General features: G+C 42.2%; 1 protein-coding gene across 2 annotated transcripts in view; it reads right to left on the bottom strand.

Moving 5' to 3' along the window:
- Positions 1-9,048, bottom strand: part of gpm6bb (glycoprotein M6Bb) — a 216,488-nt gene extending 207,440 nt beyond the window's left edge. For both annotated transcript variants that reach the window (XM_078232415.1, XM_078232416.1), the window contains exons 1-2: positions 8,919-9,048; positions 8,637-8,811 (exon numbers count right to left, since the gene is read on the bottom strand). In XM_078232415.1, the coding sequence (XP_078088541.1) occupies positions 8,637-8,640 (4 nt within the window). In that variant the 5' untranslated portion in view covers positions 8,641-8,811; positions 8,919-9,048. The remainder of the gene's footprint in view (positions 1-8,636; positions 8,812-8,918) is intronic.
- Positions 9,049-13,735: the final 4,687 nt, after the last annotated feature.

Here is a 13,735-nt window from a genome sequence, read left to right as displayed (position 1 = left end):
CAGAAAATTCCAGCCAAGGTTCTGGGTTCAGATCCCACTCCATAGCTTGAGCGCAAAAATCCTAACCAAAACTCCAGCACAGTACTGAGGGAATGCTGCACTGTATTCTGAGTGTGCTATTAAGCTGAGGCCCCATCTGCGTATTTGGGCGGATGGCACGATTTTGAAGAAATGTGGATCGAAGATGTCAGGCCAATACTTATTCCTCAATCAACATCACAAAACGGCATTACCTGGTCATTAACAGATAGCATGTCAGAGCAGCTGTGTGCAAACTTACTGCTGGTGTTTCCTACATTACAATGGTGACTACACTTCAAAAATACTTCATTGGGTGTAAAATGCTTTGGGACATCCAGTGGTTATGAACCCCTCCTTGTAAATGCAAGTCTTTCCTCAGCCACAAGAAGTACCCAATCTCCCCACGCTACCTTCAATTGACTTTGAGCAACTGACTCGCTCAAAGCCTTCTCCAACGTTGCCAGTTTTCTCTCCGATTCCTCTGCCCACCAGCTCCATGGGAACATGTGTGTTCTACAGCTGCAGCTTCTCGGTGGCTGCATTGCAGAGATACAGAACTCAGTGACATGGGAAACTACTACCCACTGGGCCAAAGCACTGTAATGGCAGCCTCCAATTTGTGCTACGATTTAACTAGGTCTCTTCTGTCAGAATCACATATAAAATGCAATCGACAATTCAATTTGGGACTATCAAGAGTTCAGACGTACAAAATCCCAGCTTGAATGGTTCAGCATTGCCAAACATTTTGGGTCAACAATCACTGCATTTTTAATGTGTGTTTTTTTTCCATTTTTTTGCCATAACAATGCATGGCCTGGAAATATTCTCAATCTCCATGTTTTAATAGAAACAGTTCCGCTGTATTGAAAAATACAGCTGGACAAGTAGATAAGAAGGTTTCTTAAAATTAACCTTCAGGGCACTTCATGGAGACAGTTTTAACCCATATAAGTGCATTCCCCTTGCTGTTGCCAAGACATCTGCTACATCTTTCAATATACAGAGAAAACTTATGCATCACAAATTTTATTAGAATCATAGAATCCCTACAGTGCAGAAGGGGGCCATTTGGCCCATTGAGCCTGCACCGACCACAAGCCCAGCCAGGCCCCGTAACCCCACACATTTACCCAGCTAATCTCCCTGACACTAAGAGCCAATTTAGCATGGCCAATCAACGTAACCCGCATATCTTTAGACTGTGGGAGGAAACCGGAGCACCCGGAAGAAACCCATGTAGACAAGGGGAGGACGCATAGAGTCACACAGACAGTCACCCGAGGCCGGAATTGAATCCAGGTCCCTGGAGCAGTAAGTCAGCATTGCTGACCACTGTGCTGCTCATAAAGATCACCGTGCTGCCCAGAATGTGAAAAGGAGGACATTCCAGTCAATATTATTTTCTGTACAACTTTTTCCCATCCATATTCTGCTTATTCCTTGCACACTAAATACCAAAGGCTTTCAAATACGGGAGTTTATAACACAGCAGAAGAGAATGGTATGTGTGACAGCTCTAAAATGAATTCCATTGCTCTCTGGGACATATTACATAAATGGACATTTAATTTACTTTCTCTTTTCTGGGAATGACAGAACAGTGGGCCAGGTTCTATTACTGTTATAAGAAGTGGCTTCAGGATCATTGTTATTCGTTATTTGGTGATCAATGATACAACTTTAGCATTATACATCCGTGTCCCCTGCAACTTGCCTGGCATTTGATGGTTATGTGGAGATAGTGCTGCCATAGAGGTGGAATAGTACCAGCAACACACAAAGTAGCTAACAGAACCAATCACTAAATCTTGATTTTCATGTCTTGTGATAAAACCCATAAATACTCTTCCCACAGTAAAAACATTATTGGGAACATTAATAGTGTCTTTACTATGATATTAGCAATAAATAAAAACAGAAAATGCTGAATAAACTCAGCAGCTCTGGCAGTGTCTGTGGAGAGAGAAACAAAGTTAATGTTTCAAATCCATAAATCTCTTCTTCAGAGCTAAACAGAGAGGGAGTAATGTGATGCATTTTACACTGTTTAAGAGAGTGTGAAGCAAAATTGAAGGTCAATGATGGGTGGGAGCTAGGAGAAATTTGACAAAGATGCCATGGGCACAAGACAAAGGGAGTGTTAAAGATTAAAGCAGGTGCTGGTCTTGGCATAAAGCCAAGATAGCAAAGTGCCAGGACTACTGATGTTAGAGCAAGACCCTATAGAGGAGGTGAGGCTGCTGTTAGCTGCTGCATTGAGTACAGGAAAACCAGTGGATTTGATTCCCCATTCACTAACTATCAGATCTGTGCTGCACTCTCAGAAAGTCAAATAGGCAATCCCCATTGAAGTGAAAGATTAGTGAAAAGGACCAGCGAATTAAAATTGGGGAAGAATAAAAGGAGTAGTTTTGTCTCTTGTCCTGCCCTCATAAGAAGTCAGCCAGCGCTGGTGGTGGCAGGATATGCCATAATGACAAAAATGTTTTTATTTACTGGACCCCACCCACTCCTGGTAGCCCACTAAATGAATGCTCTTGTCACTTATGGGGGGAAAAAAATTTGCATCACTAGTAAGTGTTTGGTTCCAATTAAAAGTGAGATAAGTAAGTCATGCTTCTGTGCAACCTGGCATTTCATCAGCAGCTATATTCCAGAAGAAAGCATTATGATGTACCGCACTGCTGTGAAAAAATAAATGCCACATTAACAAACTGCAGAGTTATTAAAGTACTCAAACTTATAACCCCTTTGAGGTCCTTGTTGACTTCATGAAGTGGGCAGATGTTCTTCACCTCAGAAACACTGTATTGGAAAAGCTGTACAAACATTTCCCTTCATATTCTTCCTGTTGCCTGTGACAACAACCCTTTACCACTTGCATTGTTCAACAAAGAAGTTCAGAGGAAAGCTGAAGCGACGTTAAAGAATTTGCACAGCGGTCGACTAAAAGATTTACCAGTTTGCCAAATGGAAGTTATAGCAAGAAACTAGAGTTTAAAAATCTAAAACACTAGAAACCAAGCTGGCAAAAACAGTGAGCAAATTTTGCATCGGCTCCACACATTTGTGTCGACTTCTGAGGGAATCGTCTCAGTTCTAGATTGCAAACGTGCGCACATTTGCCTGAAGATGCTCTCTTGTTCTAGAAAATCTTCTCCCCAGTCAAGAACTTTGAAATTCATGGACCATGCCAAACAAAATAACAGACGTCATCAGCAATTGAAAATAATCTGATGTTTGGTTTCTTTAGAGTATTTCAATTTGCAGCCCATGGGGTTCAAGATTTCAGCAGAAGTCCTTTCCAGTGCGTTTAAAAATATAAAACGGATCAGTGTATAGTTGTGCCCATTTCTAATGGCTAACATATCTGCCTCATATATTTGTGTAAAAACAAACTACGTCTAACAGGGCAACTAAACATTGGTTTTCTGCTGAAGTACAAGCCAACAATAAAACCCAAGCTAACTTCATTAAGATGGTGAGAGATATTTTTTGAGCTGCCACATATTTTTCTCCTAAATGGCAAACTGGAGCTTTGTCACAAATTATAGCCTGGGTATATGACCCTGTCCTTCAGCAGTGTACTAAAATATATGAAAAAAGCTAAAGGCACTTCAGTTTAGCTTCATTGGCATGAGCACTAGTGATCCAACGTGTTAAATTCCATTAAAATATGTTAAAACTACAAATAAAAAGGCCAATAATTGTGCAGGACATGGATGGGATAAATTAAAAGCCAGCATAATGCTGATGCTGTTGTACGAATAATTACAGGCCATTAGGCTCTCAACCTGATGACAGCTCCTTGGCTTCACAGTAAAATTTCAATAGTAATTCAAGCATTGAAAGGGATATACAGCAAAGAGCCCAGTTTTGATAAACAAGTTTATTATGTAAACTTGTGTAACAACTCAGGTTTTATCTTTATACCACATATTTGATATGTTGAGTTACAAATCATACTTAGGTCTTGAACCCACAAAAACCACAGATAAAGAGGACTACTGGATAAAGGCCCCCACACAGCCGAAGGAACAAGGGAATTAGATGATCAGTGCAAGATTCTATGAAATAATAGACGAGGCTGATTTCTAAGCACTTCGTCAAATTTCAATGTAGGAAGTTGTGCTTGCAATACAACAAAACAGAAAGCCTGGGTGATGCAATTAATTCCAAATACAAGCCAACCAGCAACTGGTCATCTTTAAACCTGACAGCACCACATTTTGTGGATTTTTAAAAAAAGAGTTAACTATTGCTCTTGGCTGATGAACATGTACCATGGGTAGTGCGTGGGTGGTACATATAGCCTCAAGGGAGAAAGGTTCAAATGAAGCCACATCAGACTTCCCTTATGTACCTCTGAACAGCCAGTTCCAGAGTGGCACTGAGCATCTAGCCAGTCAGACACCCAGCCAGTGGTGGCTGCAACAAAGGAGTGGAAACTCAATTGTTGGAAAAAAGGAGCACAAGATATAAAACTGGCTCAAAATGACAGCTACATATTCTGTGCTCACTGACAAACAATAATATTACAACTATGAAATTTCTCTGGTATCTCACAGAAATTACACCATAATTGAGCGCAGACCGCACTGTAAGGAAACAAAAGGTTTGATGGTGACTTCCCCACAATCTGTGTCTCAACTTGAGTCCTGCTTACAACTGAAAATGCAGATCCTCTCACGTTTTCTGAGGTAGCAAAGCAGTCTCAGCTCCAAGCTACCACCAAACCTCTGGATGCAAGTCAGCTTTGGAGGTTTGGAGTGCCTCTGAAGTGAAGAGGTGCAAACGGCTTCTAGAGAAATTGCACTCTTCCAGAAGCCTGACTTTGAACTTGAGCTGCATGTATTCTGTTTTGCACTAACACTACAGCTATGGTCTGGGTGCACTCTCAGCCAGTTATCTCACACAGGGCAAGCTGAATTCCGAATGAGTTTCTGTGAAATGCGGTCTAAATCCCTATTGAAGCACTGACCTCGATGAATCGCCAACTAGGCTGCAAGTAAATTGTCAGGTCAGTGCACTAGATCGTATCCCACAGCCCTCGATTATTTATCTTCTATTTATCACACATTCGACTATTTACACACACTCCCTCATTTACTGATCCCCATCATTAAGCCAGCCACAAACCATTTCTATTGACTGGCCTTCAGGCTCCGATGTGACCTGATTGTGCTTTCGGTCAACAAATCTGAAAGGGGAGCCGATAATGCACGATGCTAATATGTCAACGTGCTACAGACACAAGAGAGGGAAGGGCTGCGTTCATCACTGTACAATTTCCAACACTGTAAGCTCCTGATTTTGGCTGGGCCATTCAAAAGAAAATGTTTTATTACCCAGCAAAAGGGATGAAAGGACAGGCATCCTAGCCGCCGTCTACAAAATTGAACCATTAATGCGAGACCTTCCTCTGAGGTAATGGAGGACAAGACAGAAACCAGTCAATAAACCCTTCACTGGATCAATTGTCTCCCCTATCGTGCACCACAATAGGCAGAATATCTGCTATTTGAAATCCCTGATGATCTGTGTTAATAACCATGGTATGGCTCCTGCTGTGACCAAGATCACAAGAAACTGCAAAGGCTTGTGAACATAGCCCAGTCCATCAAGCACACCAGCGTCTCATCATTGACTGTCTACACTTCCTGCTGCCTCGGAAAAGCAAGGACCCCATGCACCTCGGACATACTGTCTTCCACCTTCTTCCGTAAGGAAAAAGATACAAAAGTCTGAGAACACATACCAACCAACTCAAGAATAGCTTCTTCCCTGCTGCCATCAGACTTTTGAATGGACCTACCTTATATTAAAACTGATCTTTCTCCTCACCTTAACAGTAACTGCAACACTATACTCTGCACCCTCTCCTTTCCCTCAACCTTATGTACTCTATGAATGGTATATTTTGTTTGTATACCATGCCAAGAAACAATACTTTCCCTGTATCCCAATACATGTGACAATAAAAAAATCAAATATTCCAGCCCGGGCTGCACCCAAATTATAATCTGAATCCCTGAGGAGTCATGTGGACATCCGGGAAGAGGAGGATAGAACTCCACTGTGGCACCATGTGTCAAGTTCATACATAGAAGAACATTACTCACATTCTTTTAATGAAATACAATGCAAAACCCATCGTTCAACCATTATGAAATAAAAAGCAAGTGATGATAACCTGAAACTCACTGTCTATGTGGGTGGTGGAAGCAGTAACAATGATTTCAGGAATTGAATAGGCATGAGGAAAATAAACTTCTGAGGCTACAGGGACAAAGCTGGGATGGGTCTTGACTGGATTGCTCTCCAGATTTGACAGGCTAAATGGGAGCCTGGGTCATAATGACTCAAATAGATTTCATTGAGGTGATCAAAACTATGGAAGGCTTTGACACCCTCTCCTTACTTACTGTGTTTCCAAAGGCAGGAGGGTCAGTAAATTAAGAGGACTGATTACGTATAATTGACAAAAGAACCAGAGGTGAAGTGAGGAGATTTTACTTTAAGTACAGCGGGTTGTTCTGATCTGGAATGCACTGCCTGAAAGAGTGCTGGAAACAGATTCAATAGCAACGTTCAAAAGGGAACTGGATAAAGGAAAAGATTGCAGGGCTGTGGCAAAATAGCTGGGAGTGGGTCCAATTGGATAGCTCATAGGATGGGCTCAATAGCCTTCTTCTGTACTGCATGATTCTGTGACACCAGGTTCAAATGGAACGGTGATAACCTGGAACAAATAATAATTTCTATCTCCCCACCCAACCCCCTTGAAATTTCTATTTTGGAGAAATCATTAGTTACATACCACCAATAACGTTCCATAAGTTTAAGGCAAATTTGATAGTTCCTCAAGAGATTTCATGGAATAAAATAGCACTGCACTGAAAAACATCATTCGGCCCATTGAGACTACACTAGCTCTTTCAAAGGCCAATCCAGTTAGTTCCACTCATTTTGTCATTTAATCTCTTTGCCTTCCATGGTACCCGCAGACATTCCCTTTTGTTTTGTGTTTCCTTCTCCTGGACTTGTTCAAAACTTGCTACATCTCGAACTTTTTTTCCAGTTCAGTCAAAAGGTCATTGACCTGAAACATTAACTCTGTTTCTTTTTTCCCCCCCCCCCGCAGATATGGCCTAGCCATGCTGAGCATTTCCGGCATTTTCTGTTATTCAGTCCCTCTCGCTTGCTCTTTTTCCATGTCCCTGCAATTTTTTTCCTCTTTCAATTATCCAAATAACCCTCCCCCCGCCCCCCCACCACCCCCGAGAACGATGATTGAATCCATAGTCACCACCCTAACAGGGAGTGCATTTCCAATCCTAAGCATGGGCAAAACTCTTCCCCCGTGTCACCTTTTTGCCTTAAGTGCGGCCTCCCTTGATAGTGAAACTTCAACCCAATTCAGCCCCCCACCTCCCAACAATTGCCCATTCACCAGTCCAACCACCAACCCTGAGGAACTCCTGCATCCGAGAACAAAGTACATCAGGAGACCAATAACAATATCACACAACTATAAACTAAACCCACAGTACTATTATTGCAAGGGGCACTTTTAAGAGAGCTGTGGTCTCTTAAAGTTACATTACAGCTTCACTGAGCAACAACAACAGCCAAGAGAATCATATGGTTTCTGCCCAATAATAAATTCATTAGTAGAGCAAATATAAAACAAATCCCAGGGAGACAATCTGCAAATATTTTCACACACAAGGCCTCTTGATAATTCCGACACCAATTGGGTATTCGTGCAGATTCCTGGTGTCCTAAGCAAAAGTTGCTTTAAAATCAGAACACAATGAGTATAAAATCCAAGATTATCTTGCCAGACACATCTCTTAAACCATATCCTGTTCTATCACAGCTGCCACGAATCAGCATTCTGCCCCTCATGCTTATTAAAAACACGTTTATTTTTATGACATTTGCTTTTAGGTTATAAGTGGGTTTGATCAAAAACATCTCAAAGTCTTTTTTTTCAAAAATTCCACCCCCCCCCCCCGCCCCCCCCCCCCAACTCCAATCTGGAGCTTGTGAATTGAGTTTGATGAAAGATCCTTTAAATCAAAAGAAATCCTTGCAATTTTGAGCAGACAAATCAGACAGTAAATTTATTCCAGTCCCCTCTGACTCACTTATCCCACACATAGGCACAGTCAGCTAGAACCACTTTTATCCCTTGCATTAATGTAGCCCGCGTTTCCCTGGAAATGTAACGATATATCATAAGCGATCCTGAAGTGGGCTCTCCTCCCAGGTACATTCCAGAGGTTCCAGATGTGTCGCTTTCCCCGGGGGGGAGGGGGGCAAACTTTACAAATCAACTCTTTGCAAACCAGAGCTTGGGCTGCACGAAGAGCGGGGAGGGGAAAAGAGGAGAGGGATTTAGCAACATGAGGTTACACTGCAGTCATATTATTAATTTTGCAACTTTAAATCCCGGGTAACGGTCTCTTTTCTTTTTGCAACAAAGGCTTTGCCAGCTCAGTGAGGGGAAGGTTATCCTAACTGCAAACTTCAGCGCTTCTGCACACACATACAAAAAGGGAGAGAACTCAAAACTGTTGAAATGCCCCCCCTGCCTGTGTACTTACCCATCCTGGTGAGCTTGCAAAGGCGAGGTTTGTAGAATGTAGTGGCCCTGCTGCTCCTTGCTGTTGCTGCTGGGCTTTCCGCTCCCTTTCTCTCTGTCTGTCCCTGGTTTGTGAGACTGAGGTCGGGGCACACACACACCAGAGAAAGAAAGGCTGGCTGACGTCAAGCTCCCTGCTGTAAAGAAGGATTAAAACAAAGTCAATAAGAACCCAGCCAAGTTTTGAAGGTTGGGGTTAATGGTGGTGGGGGGAGCGGAGTGCAATATTACCAGGGTAACTCACCCAGACGTGCAGCAACAAAAACTCTTTCCCAAGAAAATACCCGTGTCACTTAGGGTACCCCCCCCCCCCCAGCATGGCAAGGACTGCCTGCAGAAGCTGGCTGTCACTCAGACAGTTTCACCCGAACACAAATATGATTCGGTAATGATTGGGGGGGGGGGGGGGGGGGGGTGGAGTGTGGAAAGACTAAACTTTTTGGGCAGTTGATAGCAGCAAAAATGCTGTACTGCTGGGGATTAATCCAGCTCTGGTCAGCTTTAGACGCTTCAAATAGGATTTGTGATGCAAATGCATTTTACAGTTTTAATTGCCTCAGTCTGTACGGATTTCTCCTTCGCTCAATATACAGCTTCTGAAAGCTAACAAAATAACTGCCCAATAAAAAAAAATCAAAGTTTTCTACTAAATGTATATATTTAGAATCTTATATTTAACACATTAGTCTCTACACAAACTTACTTCCTGTTGTCATGTTTTTGTCAACCTTGTAATTATACTCTTATAATTGCAAGGTTCTATGTAAACTTGTTACATTTGTAAGTACACTCTCCCATGTGCTGATGTGCAACACCTCAATTTTGTGTCTCCTAATTCCTCAATACATAATGCAGAACAACATTAATACTTTAGCAAATTCTACCTTTGAACTTCACAATACTTACATTAAGTAGCATGCAGTGGGAGAGAGAGACTGCAGCCAGAGTGAGATTCAGCCAGAGTGAGGATACCAGGAATTTGGAGCCGAGTGCTTCTTGAGACAATATGTAGATAGTCCAACTTGAGAAGGGGCTATCTTAGACCTGGTTCTGGGAAAAGGGCCCAGACAGGAGATTGATGTCTCAGTGGAGGACCATTTTGGGAACTGGGATCACAATTCTATAAGTTTCAAGACACTCGTAGAAAAGGATAGAAGTAGACCCAGAGTGAAAGTACCTAAACTGGAGAAGGCTAACTATGACAGTATTAGACAGGAGCTAGGTAATGAGGACTGGAGGTGGCTGTTTGAGGGTAAATCCACATCTGATATGTGGGAGTTGTTTAAAAGTCAGTTGTTAACAATTCAGGACAAGTATGTTCCTGTAAAAAATAAGGATAAAGATGGCAAGATTCAGGAACCCTGGATGACAAAAGAGATTGTGAGCTTACTGGAAAAAAGGAGACATACATAAATTTCATGAATTTGAAAACAGATAAGGCTCTTGAGGAATACAAAGATAGCAGGAAAGAGCTTAAACAGAGACTTAGGAGAGCAAAAAGTGGCCATGAAATGTCCTTGGTAGGCAGAATTAAGGAGAACCCCAAGGCGTTTTATGCTAAGGAAGAGATAGGACCATTCAAGGACTGTGGAGGGAATTAGTGTGTGGAGTCAGATGAGGTGGGTGAGGTCCTTAACCCGTACATTGCATCACAAAGGAGAAGGATGTTGTGGATGGTGAGTGTAGAAAGGAGGATGTTGACATTCTAGGACATGTTGAGATAAAAGGGAGAAGGTATTGGAGGTTTTGAAAAACATTAAGGTAGACAAGTCCCCAGGGCCAGACAGGGTCTATCCCAGAATACTGAGAGGCGAGGGAAGAAATTGCTGAGACCTTGGCCAAAATCTTTGTATTCTCTTTAGTCACAGGCGAGGTACCAGAGGATTGGAAAATAGGTAATATTGTTCCTCTGTTTAAGAAGGGCAGAAGAGACAATCTGGGAAATTACAGGTCTGTGAGCCTTACGTCAGTGGTGGGAAATTATTGGGGAAGATTCTTAGGGACAGGATGTACTCACATCTGGAAGAGAATAGGCTTATTGGCGATAGGCAGCATAATTTTGTGAAAGGGAGCTCATGTCTCACAAACTTGCTTGAGGAAGTGACAACAAAAATTGACCAGGGCAGGGCAGTAGATGTTGTATACATGAACTTTAGTAAAGCCTTCGATAAGGTCCCTCATGGCAGGCTAATACAGAAGGTCAAGTCATATGGGATCTGAGGTGAGCTGGTAAAATGGATACAAAATTGGCCTGGGCATAGAAAGCAGAGAGCAGCAGTGGAAGGGTACTTTTCTAACTGGAGATCTGTGACAATCGGTGTTTCATAAGGATCGGTGCTGGGGCCTTTGTTGTGTATATATATTTGGAGGAAAATGTAGGTCGTCTGATTAGTAAATTTGCAGATGATACAAAAATTGGGGGAGTAGCGGATAGTGAGGCAAATTGTCAGAGGATATAAATCGGCTGAAGACCTAGGCCGAAAGATGGCAGATGAAATTTAACCTGGACAAATGTGAGGTGATATGATTTGGAAGGTCTACTTCAGAAGAAAAGTATACAGTAAATGGTAGAGTGCTTAGAAATATTAGTATACAGAGGGATCTAGCTGTGCAGATCCACAGTTCTCTGAAAGTGGTAAGTCAGGTGGACAAGGAGGCATATGGCATGCTGGCCTTCATCGGTCAGGATGTTGAGTATAGGAACTGGAAAATCATGTTGCAGCTGTATAAGACTTTGGTTAGGCCGCATTTGGAGTATTGTGTACAATTCTGATTGCCACACTATCGGAAGGATGTTGATGCATTGGAAAGGGTTCAGAAGAGATTTATCAGGATGTTGCTTGGTTTGGAGGATACGGACTATGAAGAAAGATTGAACAAACTTGGATTGTTTTCATTGGAGCGGAGGATGAGGGGGGTACCTGGTAGAGGTTTAAAAGATTTTGACAGCTTTGATAGAGTCAAAGTCTTTTTCCCAGGGTCAAAGGGTCAATTACTCGGGGGCTTAGGTTGAGAGGGGAAAAGTTTAAAAGAGATGCAAAGGGCAAGTTTTTCCACACAGAGGGTGGTGAATGCCTGGAACACGCTGCTGGAGGAGGTGGTGGAAGCAAATTCTATAACAATGTTCAAGAGTCATCTGGATAGATACATGAATAGGCAGGGAATAGAGGGACATGAACCACATAGGGGCAAGAAAATATTAGATTAGAGACATCTGTGTTGGCACAGACTTGGTGGGCTGAAGGGCCTGTTCCTGTGCTGTACTGTTCTTTGTTTGTAAAGTTTTAAAACCATAAAACTATCAGATGCAAAAGAAAATATATCAAGTATTTTAGGTCTTTGCCAGAACAATATAAAACTAATCCCATGCTTCACACTCTCCCCATAGACTGTTCCTTGCTTCATGTACGTAGCAAATTTACCTGGAAAGGATGCAATGGTTCCTACTTCAACCATCTCTGTGGAAAACTATGCTTCAAGAACCTGCTAAATAATAAAGTTGTTCTTAAAATCTCTCCCTCCTCACTCAGTGACAATTTTAAATTGATGACCCTTCATTATTTCTCAATCACAGCAAACAAGCTTTCTCTCTTAACGAAAACCTTCTCAATTAAAAAAACAATCTCTTCTTAGTTTTTACTCTTCTACTGAAAGTATTCTGGACATCTTAAGACTCTACTCAAAACTATTGCTTTCCATCCCTGGTATCAATCTGACCAATCAACAACGACAACATCTGGCAGGTGTACAACACCTTTAACAGAATTAAACACCTTTGAGGCACTTCACAAGAGTGAAATTAGACAAATAATGTTCAGTCCAGCAAGACATGGGATGAGTCATCATAAGCTTGATCAAAGATGTAGTCACTATAGATGTAATCACAAAAATGTGGTCGTCTCTCCCGCAACGTCAGTAAAAAGGGGATAGTCATCGACTTCAGGAAGTGTAATGGAGGCCAGTCTACATCAATGGGGATGAAGTGGAAATGGTCGAGAGCTTCAAGTTTCTAGGTGTCCAGATGACCAACAACCTGTCCTGGTTCCTCCACGCCAATGCTATAATTAAGAAAGCCCAACAATGCCTCTACTTTCCCAGGAGGCTAAGGAAATTTGGCATGTCCGCTACGATGCTCACCAACTTTTACAGATGCACCATAGAAAGCATCCTTTCTGGGTGTATCACAGCTTCATATGGCTCCTGCTCTGTTCAAGACCACAAAAACTACAAAGGGTCATGAACGAAGCCCAGTCCATTACGCAAACCAGCCTCCCATCCATTGACTGTCTACACTTCCCGTTGCCTCGGAAAGGCAACCAACGTAATCAAGGACCCCATGAACCCCGGATATACGCTCTTCCACATTGGAAAAAAGATACAGAAGTCTGAGGTCACCTACCAACCGACTCAAGAACAGCTTCTTTCCTTCTGCCATCAGACTTTCGAATGGACCTACCTTATATTAAGTTGATCTTTCTCTGGCTATGGTTGTAACACTACATTCTGCACTCTCTCCTTTCCTTCTCTATGTACGTATGCCCTTTCTGTATAGCGCACAAGAAACAATACCCGGGTTTCGGCATGAGCACCCATGCTAGCTTTCTGTGCTATCTGCTGATTGGCACTGCATTTTTTTGTTCTTTAGAGGGATATGGTCCCCAGAAGGGTAGGGGGTTTTTGTTCAGTCGGGCAGCATGGTCGGTGCAGACTTGGAGGGCCGAAGTGCTGTAATTTTCTTTGTTCACTGTATACTAATACATGTGACGATAATAAATCAAATATAAATACAGCTTGTTATAACTGTATCATTACTTTTTTTACTCATAACCCAAAATGCTTTTGACTCTTTTTTTAAAAATAGATTTACCCAGCAGCACTGATACTTCAAGCCAATGATATTGCTAAACTTAGCTGTTCATCTGCATTTTACAATCGAGTTCATTTTTCCATTGCTTGTTTTCCTTCCCAAAAAGGATTACCTCATATACACACACGCACAAACCCACACAGACACATTAAAATACATCTTCCACCTGTCTGCCCATTTCATAAACCTGCCTA

This window comes from Mustelus asterias, chromosome 17, assembly GCF_964213995.1.
Source record: "Mustelus asterias chromosome 17, sMusAst1.hap1.1, whole genome shotgun sequence".
NCBI lineage: Eukaryota > Metazoa > Chordata > Chondrichthyes > Carcharhiniformes > Triakidae > Mustelus > Mustelus asterias.
The sequence above is the reverse complement of the archived record's forward strand: the minus strand, read 5'-3'. Positions and strand labels throughout refer to the sequence as shown.